The sequence below is a fragment of the Pristis pectinata genome, chromosome 20, assembly GCF_009764475.1.
Source record: "Pristis pectinata isolate sPriPec2 chromosome 20, sPriPec2.1.pri, whole genome shotgun sequence".
Classification (NCBI taxonomy): Eukaryota; Metazoa; Chordata; class Chondrichthyes; order Rhinopristiformes; family Pristidae; genus Pristis; species Pristis pectinata.
The window spans coordinates 6,346,861-6,365,167 of record NC_067424.1 but is presented as its reverse complement, the minus strand read 5'-3'; the positions used below and the strand labels follow the sequence as shown (position 1 = coordinate 6,365,167).

General features: G+C 43.0%; 1 protein-coding gene across 4 annotated transcripts in view; it reads right to left on the bottom strand.

Moving 5' to 3' along the window:
- LOC127580870 (solute carrier family 26 member 9-like) overlaps nt 1-18,307 on the bottom strand; it is a 117,648-nt gene that overhangs the window by 8,373 nt on the left and 90,968 nt on the right. For all 4 annotated transcript variants that reach the window (XM_052034832.1, XM_052034833.1, XM_052034831.1 and 1 more), the window contains exons 18-19: nt 18,102-18,154; nt 7,947-8,082 (exon numbers count right to left, since the gene is read on the bottom strand). In XM_052034832.1, coding sequence (XP_051890792.1) covers nt 7,947-8,082; nt 18,102-18,154 — 189 coding nt within the window. The remainder of the gene's footprint in view (nt 1-7,946; nt 8,083-18,101; nt 18,155-18,307) is intronic.

The following is an 18,307-nucleotide window of genomic DNA, read 5'->3' as shown; positions in this document are numbered from 1 at the left end:
AAGCAATAACAGAATGCAGAATAAAGTGTTACAGTTACAGAGAAAATGCAGTGCAGGCAGACAATAAGGTACGAGGGTCATGATGAAGTAGATTCTGAGGTCTAGAGTTCATCTTTAACGTAAAAGAGGTCTATTCAAGAGTCTTAAAACAGTGGGATAGAAACTGTCCTTCAGCAATTTAGCAACTTTACGAAACACTGGTTAGGCTGCACTTGGAGTACTGGGTGCAGTTCTGGTCGCCACACTATCGGAAGGATGTACTTACACCGGAAAGAGTGCAGAGGAGACTCACCAGGGTGTTGCCTGGAATGGAGGGCTTTAATTATGGGGAGAGATTGGATAGACTGGGTTTGTTTTCCCTGGAGTGAAGGAAGCTGAGGGGTGACCTGACAGAGGTGTATAAGATTAGTTAAAATCTTTTTCCCATGTGGGGATATCAAAAACAAGACGCTGAGGTGTAAGGGGAAAGGTAAGAGATTTAAGAGGGATCTTAGGGGCAAGTTTTTTACACTGAGAGTGGCTGATATCTGGAATGCGCTGCCAGAGGAGGAGGTGGAATTTGGTACAATCACTACACTTAAGAGGCATTTAGACAGACACTGAAGTAGGCAAGGCATAGAAGGATATGGTCCTAATGCAGGCAAATGGGATTAATGTAGAAGGTCATGTGGTCAACATGGATGATTTGGGCCAAAGGGCCCATTTCTGTGTTGTACAACTCTATGACTCGAGAGGAACATAGATCATAGAACAGTACAGCACAGATCAGGCCCTTCAGCCCACAATGTTGTGCCGACATAGCTAATCCCTCCTACTAATGCTCATATCCCTCCATTTTCCTCTCATTCATATGCCCATCCAAGCCCCTCTTAAAAGCCCCCAATGAATTTGCCTCCACCACCCTATCAGGCAACGCATTCCAGGCATCCACCACTCTCTGAGTAAAAAACTTACCCCTCACGTCTGTTCTGAACCTACCCTCTCTCACCTTAAATACATGCCCTCTGGTATTGGATCGTTCAATTAAGAGAAAAAGATATTTTTTATAATATGACAATAATAAACCAATACCAACACCAATATTCCAGCTGAGTCCAGCAGTCTTCCACTGCTCTCCATCCATGGACTCCCCTGGGGTCCAATGTGGGGCCGGAGCTTGCTGGAATTTCCCAGCATGTACTCGCACTCTCGGATCCTGTGCTCGGTTGAGCTGGCAAAGGATCCAAAAGCCCATCCACCTGCATGTGGGTTGGGAGGCTCTGAGGAAGAATAAGCTAAGTTGCATTTTCTTTAATGATCTCTGTTTTGGTGTAGAGTTTTAATTATCTGAAAATATTCCTTAAATTAAAAAAATAACTAATTGTTAATATGATTTCAAATAGTTTTTAAATGATTCTGAAAGTCATGGACGTTCAAAGGTACAGGAAAATCTGGACAGCTTTGACAGGCGGCAAACTTGGGGGCGGGGCTATGCTGTCCAGAGGAATTTGGTGGGCGGGGTTTGTGCTGGCCCACTCACAGTGGGGGCTTGTCACGAGGGTCCAGGGCAGGCAGTCATCTGAATCCAGAGAAGGTGGATCCAAGGAAATGGGGAGCGAGGGCAGAGATTACAGGCAGCACCCCCACAGAGTCTCTCTGCATTAAATTGCTCTGCTCATTCACACGTCTTGCCAAACTCCATTTATATTGGTGCTTCGCTTGATCTCAACTTTCTTTACCTGCTTCCCAGTCAGCAAACATTTTGCAATGTGGCACAGAGTGATCAAGTTCAGTCGCCGATATTATCTAAAGGCCAAGTTTCTAACCGCATTCCATTGGTAATGTTTATTCTGTACTGTTGTACTGTGTGATGTACACAGCTGTACACAGTTTGTCATTTGTTATTAAATCACATAGCTCCAATCATATACCTCTCTACTCCTGTGTAACGCCCCAGAAATTCTATGCTCAGCAACATAATATTTATTTACATGCCCTCTTCTTGTTACTACCATCGGGGAGGAGGTACAGGAGCCTGAAGACCCACACTCAATGATTCAGGAACAGCTTCTTCCCCTCCACCATCAGATTTCTGAACAGTCCATGAACCCATGAACACTATCTGCTTTTTTGCGCAATTTATTTAATTTTGTAATTTATAATAATTTTGATATCTTGCACTGCAAAACAACAGATTTCACGTCATATAAGTCAATGATAATAATTCCGATGCTGATTGATTGATTCTGTTTCTTCCCTTTTGGATTGATTTGATATTTTCAGATAATAAATAGATAACATTTCTCATATCTCCTTACGACATAGAAGGAGGCCATTTGGCCCATCGGGTCTATACCGATTCTCATAGCCATTCCATTAATTCCATTCCCTAATTTATTGCCCTGTAACCTATTCTTTCTCACACGCCAATCAACTCTCCCCCATCAGAATCAGAATCAGAATCAGGTTTATTATCACTGACATATGTCGTGAAATTTGTTGTTTTGCAGCAGCAGTACAGTGCAAGACGTAAAAATTACTATAAGTTACAAAAATAAATAAATAGTGCAAGAGAGGAATAATGAGGTAGTGTACATGGGTTCAGAAATCTGACGGCAGAGAGGAAGAAGCTGTTCCTAAATCACTGAGTGTGGGTCTTCAGGTTCCTGTACCTCCTCCCTGATGGTAGTAATGAGAAGAGGGCATGTCCCTTAAGTGATGGATGCCGTCGTCTTGAGGCACCACCTCTTGAGGATGTCCTCGATGGTGGGGAGGGCCGTGCCCGTGATGGAGCTGACTGAGTCACTCATTTACACACATTGGGCAATTTACAGCAGTCAATTAACCTACCAACCTGGAATGTGGGAGGGAACCAGAGGAGGAAAGTGACATGGCCATAGGGAGAATGTGCAAACTCCACACAGGCAGTGCCCGAAGTCAGGATTGAACCCTTGTCCCTGGAGCAGTAAGGCAGCAGCACCTCCCTATATATTGGCAGGTTTTCCAACTTGCTAATCTTTATGTTTCAATTAATTAGTAGAAATAGTTCTGATTCAAATCCTAATCTTTGTATTTTTTAATTAACCTTCAAGTTACATTTTGATCATTATTAATTCTGGTTAATTTTCTTTCATTGGAATTTGGGATTCATTCTTTGTTCATCTCTCCTGTGTTTTAGTGTGAAGCTCTCTGATAATAACAACTACTTCGGGCTTTGACATACCATTAGCAGTTCAGAAAGCCTGATCAAACAAAAGAAAACCACTGAGCCATTTAGAACATAGAACATAGAACAGTACAGCACAGTACAGGCCCTTCGGCCCACAATGTTTTGCCAACATTTTGTCCTGCTCTAAGATCTATCTAACCCTTCCCTCCCACATAGCCCTCATTTTCTCTATCATTCATGTGGCTATCTAAGAGTCTCTTAAATCTAAGAGTCACTTAAATTAATTGAGGAGTTAATGGGCCAGATAAACAAAAGGCTTGGTCAGAGAAATAGGTTTTAAAAAGGATTTTAAAGGAATAAAGAAAGGGAAAGAGGTGGAGGGGTTTAGGGGGTAATCTCAATGCTTGGAGCACTGGAAGCTGAAAGCATGACCACCATTGCTGGAGCAACAAAGACCAGGGTTGCTCAAGAGACAAGTATTAGAGAAGTTCATAGTCATAGTGTCATACAGCACAGAGACAGGCCCTTGTGTGCTGACCATCAAGTACCTATCTATACTAATCCCATCTAACAGCACTTGGTCTGTAGATTTCAGTGCATTTGCAATTCTGGACATTTCATAAATGTTGTGAGAGTCTCTGCCTCCATCACCCCCTCACGCAGTGCGTTCCAGATTCCAACCACTTCCTGTGTGAAAAAATATTCTTCAGATCCCTCTGAATCTCTTGCCACTAACCTTAAATCTATGCCCCCTTATTTTCAATACCTGCTGTGGGGAAATGTTTCTTATCAACTACCCTAAAAATGCCCCTCATGACTTTGTACACCTCCATTAGCAGGTACAGAAGCCTGAAGTCCCACACCACCAGGTTCAAGAACAGCTACTTCAAACATTCGGTTCTGGAACCAACGAGCACAACCCTAATCACTGCAACTTAGCAACACTATGACCAGTTTGATCACTTTGCACGAAAATGGATGTTTCTGTTGTTTTAATTATGTTCTTTCTTGTAAAAATTGTGCATAATATTTGTTTAATTTATGTTTTTCTTGTGAATGCTGCTATGTGCCCATGATGCTGCTGCAAGTAAGTTTTTCATTGCACCTGTGCACACAGGTACTTGTGCATATGCCAATAAACTCGACTTTAGACTTTAGGTCGTCTCTCAACCTCCTTGACTCCAAGGAAAACAAACCTATCTAAAGCTGCACCAAAGCCTCCCTGCCCTTATATTCTGTGCCCTAGCTAATGAAGACAAGAATCCCATATGCCTTCTACACCTCCTTATCTACTTGTGCTGCCACTTTCAGGGATCCTTGGACTTGTACACCAAGGTCCCTCTGTTCTTCAACACACCCTCAAAATAAGGAAGGAAGAGGGTGGGTGTGAGACCATACAGAGCATCCTAAAATTGAGGAATGGCTTAACTAGGAACCAGGCTTAACTGACTTGATAGAGGTGCACAAGATGATAAGAGGCATAGATCGAGTGGACAGTCAGAGGCTTTTTCCCAGGGCGACAATGGCTAACATGAGGGGACATAATTTTAAGGTGATTGGAGGAAGGTATAAGGGAGATGTCAGGGGTAAGTTTATTGCACAGAGAGTCGTGGGTGTGTGGAACGCACTGCCTGCAGAGGTTGTGGGGGCAGATTCATTAGGGACATTTAAGAGACTCTTAGACACATGAATGATAGAAAAATAGGGGGCTATGTGGGAGAGAAGGGTTAGATAGATCTTAGAGCAGGATAAAATGTCAGCACAACATTGGGGGCTGAAGGGCCTGTACTGTGCTGTAGTGTTCTATGTTCTATGTTCAATAAGGCCAAATCTCAAAGGCTTTCTTTTTCAAATTATGTAACAATATTCTTAACCACACTTTACCATGCAAGAACACTAAGAGCTTTGACAGTAAGCAAAACCAGGGGCATCACTGACAAGGTCAGCATTTAATGCTCATTCCTAACTAAAGACAATGGTGGGTTACCTTCTTCAACTACTGCAGTCCTTTTGGGGGTGGTGCTCCTGGCATGCTGGTAGGGACGTGTGGAAGGAATCACAGGATTAGGACCCAGTGACAATGAGGGAATGGCCATATATTTCCATGTCAAGATTGCACGTGAGGTGGAGGGGAACCTGCAGTGGTGATGTTGCCATATGCCTGTTACTCTTGGTTGCAGACGTGGGAGGTGCTGTCAGAGTAGCCTTGGTGGTAAGTCACAAGAAAGTTAGATGTGTAATGACACGGGCAGTAAAGTTCTGGTGATAGGTTGGGGAAGTAGAATGTAGGAGGATGTCTGGGTGAAAGAATCAAGACTGGGAAACATTCTCTTAGAGCCATAGAGTAATACACCCGGGATACAGGCCCTTCAGCCCAACGAATCCATGCTGACCACAGTGCCCACACAACTCGTCCCAATTTCCTGCATTCGGCCCATTTCCCTCCAAGCCCCGCCCCTCCATGTACCTATCCAACTACTTCTTAAATGATACTATTGTACCTGCCTCACCCACTTCCTCTGGCAGCTCGTTCCATTTACTCACCACCCTCTGTGTGAAAAAGTTGCCCCTCAGGTCCTTTTTAAATCTTTCCCTCTCATCCTAAACCTGGAGAAAAGACTGTCACCATCCACTTTATCGATGTCTTTCATAATTTTAAATATTTCTATGAGTTTGCTTATTCAACATTCTAAGTTTTCATTCACAAGATCAGGTTTCAGACCTGTTGACAATTTCTCATTCAGTTGAGGCAATTACAATGACCCTTTTAAATCTGTAATTAGGGTCTCTACACATCGGCTCCACTTGTGTCCCTTTCCGAAGACCATCCTTGCTTCCCCTAAACTGATTCAGGAGGGGAAAATAATTGCACTGTTCAGGCTGTCCTAACCCACTGTACATTCCCAGCCACAGTGTCATACAGCACAGAAGGAGGCCCTTCAGCCCACCGTGTCCATGTTGACCATCAAGTGTTCATTAACGCTAATCCCATTTTATTCTCCCCACATTCCCATCAACTCCCCCCCCTCCCCAGATTCTCCCTCTCATCCACACGCTAGGGGCAATTAACCTACCTTCACACCTTTGGATGTGGGAGGGGAGGAAACCTACACAGGGAGAACGTGCAAACTCCACACAGACAGTACCCAAGGTCAGGATTGAACCCGGGTCGCTGGGACTGTGAGGCAGCAGCTCTCCTAGCTGTTGCACTGTGCCGTTGTCTGCTCCTGAGGGCTGGAACTTGCTGGCTGGATCTCCTTAAGATTTGCCCACATATTTGCTTGCCTGTGCACGAAGGGACAGGGGGGAGCTACTCATTGGGTTCCTTGACCCCAGAGCCCAGCACCATGGGCTGAGTGGCAACTGGGCCTTGGGTGGTGCAGGGCAGAGGCTCCGCCTCCAAAATACACGTGACAGCCCTTGACAGCCCGTAAAGCTGGGTGTAGGAACTTGCTGGCTGTAAACGTTGTCACTGATGTCAATAGTTTGTAAATATTTCTGAAAACTTTTTAAAGTTGCCAATTTTTGTAGATGCACCAAAGAAAGCATCCTATCTGGATGCATCTTGGCTTGGTATAACAACTGCTCTGCCCGAGACCTCAAGAAACTGCAGAGAGTTGTGGACGCAGCCCAGCGCGTCACGGAAACCAGCCTTCCCTCCATGGACTCTGTCTGCACTTCTCGCTGCTTCGGTAAAGCAGCCGGCATAATCAAAGACCCCACCCACCCTGGACATTCTCTCTTTTCCCCCCTCCCATCGGGCAGAAGATACAAAAGCCTGAAAGCATGAACCACCAGGCTCAAGGACAGCTTCTATCCCGCTGTTATAAGACTATTGAACGGTCCGCTAAGGAGGATAAAATATACTCTTGACCTCACAATCTACCCCGGTATGGCCTTGCACATTGTCTGCCTACACTTTCTCTGTAACTGTACCACGTTATTCTGCATTCTGTTATTGCTTTTCCCTTGTACTACCTCAATGTACTGATGTGATGAAATGATCTGTATGGATGGCATGCAAAACAAAGTTTTTCACTGTACCCCAGTACATGTGACAATAACAAACCAATTTACCAATTTAAAGTTGAAGTAAATAATTTAAAATATATATTAAAATGTTAAAACAAAAAAATTAAAAATATTATAAAAACATTAAAAAAGTTGCCTTCCTCTTTGCCTCTGTCTCCACAGCCCTACACTTCCCACTGAAACCAATGGTGCTCAAGGACCCAACTACAGATCTCACCTGAGGGAGGATCCGAGTGCTAATGGTGATCCCCTGGCAGAGTGCTGAGCCAGATTGTACCAGATCCTGGACTCCGAGTGGAGTTCAGGTCAGAGCAAACTGACCGATCCGGCCTTCCAATAATTCCCAGAATTCTGTCCATGTGCAGAACTCCTGGATACCTCACAGCCAGCGATATCTAGCTGTTTATTTCAGATTTGCAGCATCTGCAGTATTTGCATTTGGTAGATTTGCAGAATTGTTTGCTCAATTCTCTGATAATACAAAAAGCTTACTCAAAGTAAAAGTACCGTTCAAACAGTGAGAGAAACAATTAAGATTATCTTATATCGATAAGCATTAACTAATGACTGCTGAAATGTAGGGCAGTAATCTAAAGGGGAACAGAGACTGAATTTTGCTCTTGCTGTTTACAGCTCTACATGATCTGGATTGAATTAGCTGTGACTCTTTTTTGAATTACCCGCAGATTTGCTAGTTCTGGCACAAAGGCCAAGGCTTTCTTTCATATTTTAAACAGCATATAAGATTCTCTTAAAAGTTCGTTACTTTTTCCTTGGTTGTATCCTGCCTGCTGGCCAGTGCATAGAGAACTGCATCATGGACTGACAGGAAGAGACAACTGCGTTCCATTCCACTCTCATCGAACATGCCGCCATTCTCGATATCTTCAAACACTTGATCTGTCGGACAAATATTTAACAGCATGATTAGAAGTAGCAAAAGACCATAAAACAAATCTTTCTTTAATAGAGCAAAAACCGAGCTGCTGGAGGAATTCAGCGGATCAGAGAACATTCCCACTTCTCCCTCCTCCCATCAGGCAGAAGATACCAAAGCTTGAGAACATGTACCACCAGACTCAAGGACAGCTTCTATCCCGCTATTATCAGACCCTTGAACAGACCTCTGATACGATAAAGACGAACTCTTGATCTCTCAATCTACCTTGTCGTGGCCTTTGTTTGGCTACCTGTAATGCACTTTCTCTGTAACTCTGCATTCTGTTTTTTCATTTTGTACTGCCTCAGTGTGCTTATGTTTGGAATGATCTGTCTGGGTGGCAACTTTTCACTGTATCTTGGTACATGTGACAATAATAAACCAATTACCAATCTGTGGAGGGAAATGGACAGTTGACAAGCAGCTCATTTTTTGCTCCAGACTGAACCATCTGCAGTCCCTTCTGTCTCCTTCTTTAGTGGGCCAGCTTTTGAAAATCAATATGAATGGCTATCTTTTGGCCCATTTGTCAACCTCTCAGAAGAGGCCATATTTAACCAGTGACATTGTTGGGCCTGGTATGTTTAACCAGTGATGCTATTGGGCCTGGTATTGCTGACTGCCAGAGTGATGACCAATGTGGAATTCTAAATAGAAGTTAATCTGGAGGAATGATTTGCAGGGCTCTGGGGAAACTATAGAATAACTCATTAATTCTTTCATAAAACCAGGACAAACATTGTGGGTTAAAGCATAAGATACAAGAGCAGAATTAGGCCATTCAGCCCATCAAGTCTGCTTCGTCTTCTGATCATGGCTGATTTTTTTTCCCTCAAACCCATTATCCCGCCTTCTCCCCATAACCCTTAACCCCCTTACCAATAAAGAACCTGTCAATCTCTGCCTTAAATACACCCAATGACTTGGCCTCCACAGCCCTCTGTGGCAACAAATTCCACAGATTCACCGCCCTCTGGCTGAACAAGTTCCTCCTCATCTCAGTTCCAAAGGGACGTCTCATTATTCTGAAGCCGTGCCTTCGGATCCTAGACTCTCCCTCTAATGGAAACATCTTATTCGCATCCACTCTATCCGGGCTTTTCAGTATGTGTTAGGTTTCGGTAGGATTAATTGACCTCCTTCTGCGTTGAATCCCTCCATGGTTCTATGACTATGGTTCAATTGTAGCCAAGAAAATAAGGAAAATGGGGATTGGTTAGGAAAGTGGGCGTGAAGTTGAGGAATCAGCTACGATATGGAAATAACGGAGCTGGCTTGAGAGACCATGTGGCCTATTCCTGCCCGTTTTTATAGAACAGCACAGGAACAGGCACGGTAGTGTAGCGGTTAGCGTAACGCTTTACAGCGCCAGCGACCCGGGTTCAATTCCCGCCACTGTCTGTAAGGAGTTTGTACATTCTCCCTGTGTCAGCGTGGGTTTCCTCCGGGTGCTCCGGTTTCCTCCCACATTCCAAAGATGTACAGGTTAGGAAGTTGTGGACATGTTATGTTGGCGCCGGAAGCGTGGCGACACTTGCGGGCTGCCCTCCAGAACACTCTACGCAAAAGATGTATTTCACTGTGTGTTTCGATGTACATGTGACTAATAAAGAAATCTTATCTTAACAGGCCCTTCGGCCCATCATATCTGTGCTGACCATGATGTGAAATTAAACTGAGCCTATTTGCCTGCACACGATCCATATCCCTCCATTCCCTACATGTTCATGTGCCTGTCCAAATGCCTCTTAAGTGTCTCAATTGTATCTGCTTCCACCACCACCCCTGGCAGCCTGTTCCAGGCACCCACCACTCTTTGTGTAAAAAACCTACATCTCCTTTAAACTTTCTCCCTCTCACCTTAAAGCTATATTTTCCAGTGTTTTACATTTCTATCCTGGGAAAAAGACTGACCATCTGCCCTATCTATGCCACTCATAATTTTATAAGCTTCTATCAGGTCTCCCCTCAGCTTCCGACACTCTAGAGAAAACAACCCAAGTTTGTCCAACTTCTCCCTATATCTAATGTTTTATTATAATATTTTGAATTTTTTGATATTTTTTATTTTAACATTTTTATACATTTTTAAATTATTTACTTCAGAGAAAAATCTGAAACTCAGAATCTGTCAGAACTTTCACCTTTGCAGAGAGCGACCTGGCCACTTCCAACGTGTATTCTGGGGTCAGAGTTCAGGATGTTTAAATGTTCACCCAGTCACCTTGTTGCATGACATATTGGATCTTACTCCTGAAACTTGGTTCCACTGACGTCAATCAATAGAACCAAACTTCAGAGGTGAAGCCCAAAACACAGTCACTACTACACTGAGTGTTCAGGACAACTGACCACAGGGAACGTTAGAGGTTTCAGTTCTTTTGTACCAGTTGTTTGCCAAAAGGAAGTGGGATTTTCTGTCGGGGTCAGGACAGTGAAATCTCCATCCAGCAATCCTTTAGCTCTCATTCCTAGCCCATTCAGCACAAGCTTTAAAGTGACATGCACAACTGCTAAACATATGGATGTAAAGAAACAATGAAGCACGTATACCACAATTAATTAATATTGTTGATATCAAAAGGGTTTCAGGCTGTTGCAGTAAATTGGAACTATTTTTAAATATCAAATGATTGGTATTGGTATTGGTATTGGTTTATTATTGTCACTTGTACAGAGGTACAGTGAAAAACTTGTCTTACAAACCGATCTTACAGGTCAATTCATTACACAGTGCAGTTACATCAAGTTAGTACAGAGTGCATTGATGTAGTACAGGTAAAACAAAACAGTACGGAGTAACAGTATAGAGATTGCTGATGGTGTTGGTGAGACATAGATTTGCATCTGGTTGTCAACCTGTTCTGTCTATACAAGAGTGTTATCTAATTAGTCCTGATCCTCTACACTTGCTCTATTGACCTGCAAATGGTTCTTCTAAATTAGCTGTGTTTAATTATTCAACTTAATCAACAACTAATGGAAACATTTCACAGTGATTTAGTCAGCTGGCATTCCAGGAGGAACAACCCTCAATTATGGGCAATGAAAATACAGAGGGCAAAGGAAATGAAGAATGCAATAGGGTCTAATTTCACAAATCTGTGGATTTAGGGTTAATGCATTTGCCTGATATGAACTACTGATCTGGGTACTAGAATCTATTTCAATCAATCTAATTTCCTGTTGATAGGACTAAACTTGACTCCCTTTCAGCTAACTGTCGAGATCACCATAGAAAGCATCCTATCCGGATACATCACAGCAACTGCTCTGGGCAAGAGTGTAATAAATTGCAGAAGGTTGTGAACACAGCCCAGTCCATCACGCAAACCAGCCTCCCCTCTATTGACTCTGTCTACACCACGCTGCCTCGGGAAAGCAGCCAACATAATCAAAGACCCCTCCTACCCCGGTAATTCTCTCTTCTCCCCCCTTCCATGAGGCAGAAGATAAGATAAGATATTTATTTATTAGTCACATGTACATCGAAACACAGTGAAATGCTTTCTTTTTGTGTTACTGAGAATGTGCTGGGGGCAGCCCGTAAGTGTCGCCACACTTCCGGCGCCAGCATAGCATGCCCAACTTCCTAACCCGTATGTCTTTGGAATGTGGGAGGAAACCGGAGCACCCGGAGGAAACCCACGCAGACATGGGGAGAACATACAAACTCCTTACAGACAGCGGCGGGAATTGAACCCAGGTCACTGGCGCTGTAATAGCATTACGCTAACCACAAAAGCTTGGGAACATGTACCACCAGGCTCAAGGACAGCTTCTAGCCTGCTGTTATCATACTCTTGGAAGGACCTCTTATATGCTAAAAGATGAACTCTTGATCTCTCAATCTACCTCGTCGTGGTCCTTGCACTTTATTTGTCTACCTGCACTGCATTTTCTCTGTAACTGTCACACTATATTCTGCATTCTGTTTTACCCCCTTTTTTACTAACTTGATGTACATATGCATAGAATAATCTGTCTTGATGGCACGCAAACAAAAGCTTTTCACTGTATATCAGTACCTGTAACAATAATAAAGCAATTACCAATAAAAAAAAACTTGTCTTCCTCTTTGCCTCCTACTCCAAAGCCCTATACTTCCACTGGGATCCTGGACCTTACCTAAGGTCTAACCTGATCTCTGTAGGTCTACCTTGCAAAAATATATTTTCCCGCCAATAAGATTCTGTTCCCCAGTAATAGTCAACTCTGCAGAAATTATCTGTCAATCAGTCTTGCATTAGCAATGCTGCATGTGGCTTTCAAAGCACGCGTAGAGACTGCTCTGTAACTGGATCCTTGACTTTCTAACAACAAGACCGCAATCAGTGAGGATAGGCAGCAATACCTCTGGCACGATTATTCTCAACACTGGTGCCCCACAAGGCGGCATCCTCAGCCCTCTGCTCTACTCCCTATACACTCACGACTGTGTGGCCAGATTCTGCTCTAACTCCATCTCCAAGTTTGCAGATGATACCACCGTTAAAGGCCGTATCTCAAACAGCGATGAATCGGAGTACAGGAAGGAGATAGAGAGCTTAGTGGAATGGTGTCATGACAACAACCTTGCCCTCAATGTCAACAAAACAAAAGAGCTGGTCATTGACTTCAGGAAAGGGGGCGATGTACATGCACCTGTCTACATCAATGGTGCTGAGGTCGAGAGGGTTGAGAGCTTCAAATTCCTGGGAGTAAACATCACCAACAGCCTGTCCTGGTCAAATCACATAGATGCCATGGCCAAGAGAGCTCACCAGCGCCTCTACTTCCTCAGGAGGCTAAAGAATTTTGGTTTGTCCCCTTTGACTCTCACCAACTTTTACCGATGCACCATAGAAAATATCACGGCTTGGTACGGCAACTGTTCTGCCCAGGACCACAAGAAACTGCAGAGAGTTGTGGACACAGCCCAGCACATCACGGACACCAGCCTCCCCTCCTTGGACTCTGTCTTTACCTCTTGTTGTTTTGGTGTAGTAGCCAGCATAATCAAAGACCCCACCCACCCGGGACATTCTCTCTTCTCTCCTCTTCCATCGGGTAGAAGATACAGGTGTCTGAGGGCACGTACCACCAGATTTAAGGACAGCTTCTACCCCACAGTGATAAGACTATTGAACGGTTCCCTTATACAATGAGATGGGCTATGACCTCATGATCTACCTTGTTGTGACCTTGCACCTTATTGCACTGCACTTTCTCTGTAGCTGTGACACTTTACTGTGTACTGTTACTGTTTTTACCTGTACTACATCAATGCACTTTGTACTAACTCAATGTAACTGCACTGTGTAATGAATTGATCTGTACGATCAGTTTGAAAGACAAGCTTTTCACTGTACCTCAGTACAAATGACAATAATAAACCAATACCAATAATAAACCAATACCAATACCAATACCGATACTGACTGATTGTGCATTAAATGCACTGGTCATTTTGTACAAGACACTAGTGAGGCTGCACTTGGAGTATTGTGTTCAGTTTCAGTCACCCTGCTACAGGAAAGATGTTATTAAACTGGAAAGAGTGCAGAAAGGTTTACAAGGATGTAGCCAGGACTCGAGGAACTGACTTAAAGGGAGAGGTTTAACAGATTGGGACCTTTTTTCCTTGGAGTATAGGAGACTGAGAGGTGATCGTATAGAGGTGTATAAAGTCATGAATGGCATCAATGGGGTGAATGCACTCAGTCTTTTCCAGGATTGAGGATCAAGAAACTGGAGGGCATAGTTTAATGTGAGAAGTGAAAGAATCAAAAGAGACCTGAGGGTAACTTTTTTACACAGAAGGTGTCAGTATAAAACAAGAAAAAAGCAATAAAAGGAGGAAAAGATGAAATATGAAGGTAAGCTAGCCAATAATATAAAAGAGGATACCAAAGCTTTTTCAGATATATAAAGAGTAAGGGAGGCAAGAGAGGACATTGGACCACTGGAAAATGACACTGGAGAGATAGTATGGGGAACAAAGGAATGGTGGACGAACTGAATAAGTACCCCACGTCAGTCTTCACTGTGGAAGACACCAGCAACATGCCAGAAATTCGAAAGAGTCGGGGAGCATAGTTGCTATTACTAAGGAGAAGATGCTTGGGAAACTGAAAGGTCTGAAGGTAGATAAGTCACCTGGACCGGATGGACTACACCCCAGGGTCCTGAAAGAGGTAGCTGAAACGATTGTGGAGGATTAGTAGTGATCTTTCAAGAATCACTAGAGTCAGGAATAGTTCCAGAGGACTGGAAAATTGCACATGTCACTCCACTCTTTAAGAAGGGAGGGAGGCAAAGACAAGAAATTATTGGCCAATTATCCTGACTTCAGTGGTTGGTAAGATGTTAGAGTCCATTATTAAGGATGAGGTTTTGGGGTCCTTGGAAGCACATGATAAAACAGGCTGAAGTCAGCATGGTTTCCTTCAGGTGAGATCTTGCCTGACAAATCTGTTGGAATTCTTTGAGGAAGTAACAGGCAAGATAGACATTGGAGGTTGTTTACTTGGATTTTCAGAAGGCCTTTGACAAGGTGCTGCACATGAGGCTACTAAACAAGATAGGAGCCCATGGTATTGCAGGAAAGGTACCAGCATGGATAGAAGATTGGCTGACTGGCAGAGGCAAAGAGTGGGAATAAAGGGGGCCTTTTCTGGTTGAAAATTCCATATAACAACAAGATGTGTTAGATGATACCTGCCACTGACCTGAATACAGCGCTTCACCCTACAACAATGCAGGCTTTCAGAAAGCTGTTGTTTATTTTCACTTTTGAGTTCATCAAGATATGAGGGGCTAGGACGGCAGAATACAATTGTTCCGTGTCAGCATAAAGTGCTCCGAGGTTGGGTATGACAGATTTGCTAGTGGTAGTGCAGCGGTTAAATTAGCAACCCAGTGACTTGAGTTTAAACACCATAGTGGCTGTGAAATTTAAGTCCAGTTAGTAATTTGGATTTTTAAAAAATAAAGAACGGCCAGTCTTAGTAAGGACAATCGCAAAATTATCAGTGTGTTTTAACAACCCATCTTGGTTTGGTAAAAGAAGTGGAGATCTGTCTTCCATGTCTGTTCTGGCTTAAATGTGACTCCAGACCTGTTGAAGCTGCTAAACTCCTCACTGGCAATGCTGGCATATCTGTTCAGGAGAAGTCAGGGGAAGATACAAAAGCCTGAAAGCACGTATATCCTCCCCTCCATGGACTCTGTCTACACTTCTCACTGTCTCAGTAAAGCAGCCAACATAATCAAAGGCCCCACCCACCCCGGACATTCTCTCTTCTGCCCTCTCCCATCGGGCAGAAGATACAGAAGCCTGAAAGCACGTACCACCAGGCTCAAGGACAGCTTCTATCCTGCTGTTATAAGGCTATTGAACAGTCCTCTGCTACGATAAACTGGACTCTTGACCTCACAATCTCCTTTGTTTATGCCCTTGCACCTTATTGTCTGCCTGCACTGCACTTTCTCTGTAACTGTAACACTTTATTCTGCATTCTGTTATTGTTTTCCCTTGTACTACCTCAATGCACTGTTGTAATGAAATGATTTGTATGGATGGCATGCAAAACAAAGATTTTCATTGTACCTTGGTACATATGACAATAATAAACCAATTTACCAATTTAATTTAAATATTGGCTGATGCCTGCATCTCCCAAAAGTGAATAACCACAATTAAAATGTCAAGGTCATAAGGATTCTGCTTCCTGTTCTACAAAATAGGATGTTTTCATCCTTGTTTCAGGTGGTTAACTCATGTGGAATTCCATTGTTCATGATTCAGACTCGACCTAATGGAAAGTAAGAATATAATTCTGACGAGAATATGTTTCTCATTAGGTTGAGTTGACCAATGATTTGGCAGCGATTGAGTTGCAGCTTCCTCAAAACGACTTGGCCAAGTGGTATATCAAAGAGTATACGATATTCCGGGCATTCCTGAAGTTGCTCATTGCAAGGAATTGCTTTCATTCAAATGAACAAAATATTAGAACCAGTCGATAGAAAAGAAATAGAAAGTGCTGAAAGCACTCAGCAGGTCTGCTATATTTGTGGAAATAGAGTTAATGTTCATGACTTTGACCTGAAACATTAACTGCTTCTCTGCCCTCAGATGCTGCCTGATCTACTGAACCTTTCCGGCATTTTGTTTTTATTTCAGGCTCTTAGCAACTGCAGTTTTTTTTTGGTTTCAATTTACTATAGAAACCAAATGTCATAACACTGCTGTTGCACAAAGATTTGTCACATAATGTACAAGTATATTCAATCAATATTCCATTATCAGCATTTAATAAGTAATATGAGATATAAACAAGACAATAAAACCCACCCACACTTAAACAGAGGTCAAAGGTGTCAAATCAAAGTGCAGTTGCTATTTATTGCTGATAAATAGTAGTTATTGCTATTGTATTATTTTTAGCACTTAAAACTGCAACTTCATAATGTGAAAGCTTAAACTCAAAGAAGCTGAATGTGTCATTAATCTCTGGGGATCAAAGGAGCCAATGATGTTTCACTGAACAATCTCATCGCCATATATTCTCTCTTACATTACGATTGGTCACCAATTAAAATTGCAGAAATAAATGCATACTATCCATTATTTAAGAAAATGAGATGATCATCATTTCCTTTGTGTGATGAGTCAGCTTTGGTTCAATTGTTTAGAGAGCATTGTGCTTCATTCTGACAGATTTCACAGTTTATAAACTCCCATTTGTACTACCTAGAGGCAGAGGAATGAAGGAGGGGTGGGGAGGGGCGGGCAACAGAATTTTAGATTTAATTTCTCTTCTCGTATTTAAATCTCCTCCAGATACTTTCAGTAGCCTTAACTATCCTTACCACCAATGCCACTTGTGTTATTCAATATCCTCACAGTTTGAATGAGCAGGAATGCAAGAAGCTGCAGGGAGTAGTGGACTCTGCCCAAATATCACAGACACATCCCTCCCCACCATCGGTAGTATCTACAGGAGGCGCTGCCTCAGGAAGACAACATCCATCATCAAAGTTTCCCACCATCCGGGCCGTGCCATCTTCTCACAGCTACCATTGGGCAGGAGGTACAGAAGCCTGAAGTCCCGCACCACCAGGTTCAGGAACAGCTACTTCCCTTCAACCATTCAGTTCTTGAACCAACCGGCACAACCCTAATCACCACTACAGTTTAGCAACACTATGACCACTTTGATCACTTTGCACTAACATGGACTTTTTTTTTGTTCTAATTGTGTTTTCTTGCAAAAATTGTGTATAATTTATGTTTACATTTTTCTTGTGAATGCTGCTTATCTGAGGCTATCTGCCTGTGATGCTGCTGCAAGTAAGTTTTTCATTGAACCTGTGCACACATGTACTTGTACATATGACAATAAACTTGACTTTGACCTAGTGGCTGGATCTCTCTGTGCCTGTTTGCAAAGTCTCTGAGGCTGACAGAATACCACTACCTCCCCACAAACTGCCACTCAATGACTTTACATTGATAATTAAGATAAATCAAGAAGGTGTTTGTCACGCTTGTCTTCATCTGTCAGGGCACTGAGTATAAGAGTTGGGACATCATGCTACAACTGTACAAGTCGTTAGTGAGATCGCACTTGGAGTTTTGTGTGCAGTTCTGGTCGCTCAGCTACAGGAAGGATCTCATTAAGCTGGAAAGGATGCAGAAAAGATTCAAGAGGATATGACTGGGACTTGAGGGCTGAAGTTATGAGGAGGAATTGGACAGACTGGGGCTTTTTCCTGGAGAACAGGAGGCTGAGGGGTGACCTTATAGGGAATCTGAATCTATGCCTGCTTTGCCTCAGCTGAGAGTCAATAGTTAATGGCGTTCAACACTCAGAATGAGAGCATCTTTCCCTCAGAAGGGCTAAACCTGTCAGATACTGAGTCCAGGAATGATACTGAACCAATGTTCTAACTGCATTAATGAGTGAATGATGATAGTTTGAATGTTCTCACCCTCGTATACCAGCCAGATAAATGGTCACGCCAACCTTCTTGTAGCTTGAACACATCTGGATAACAGACACAAGAAAGCAATCAGGAGGGTAAATCTAATGAAAAGTGAATGAACGCAGGGAATATACATCGAAAGAATCTGTTTTACAGTTTCATTTGCATTATCACCTTGTCCTTTCAGCTTATTCCAAACTGAACCAATCCTATTA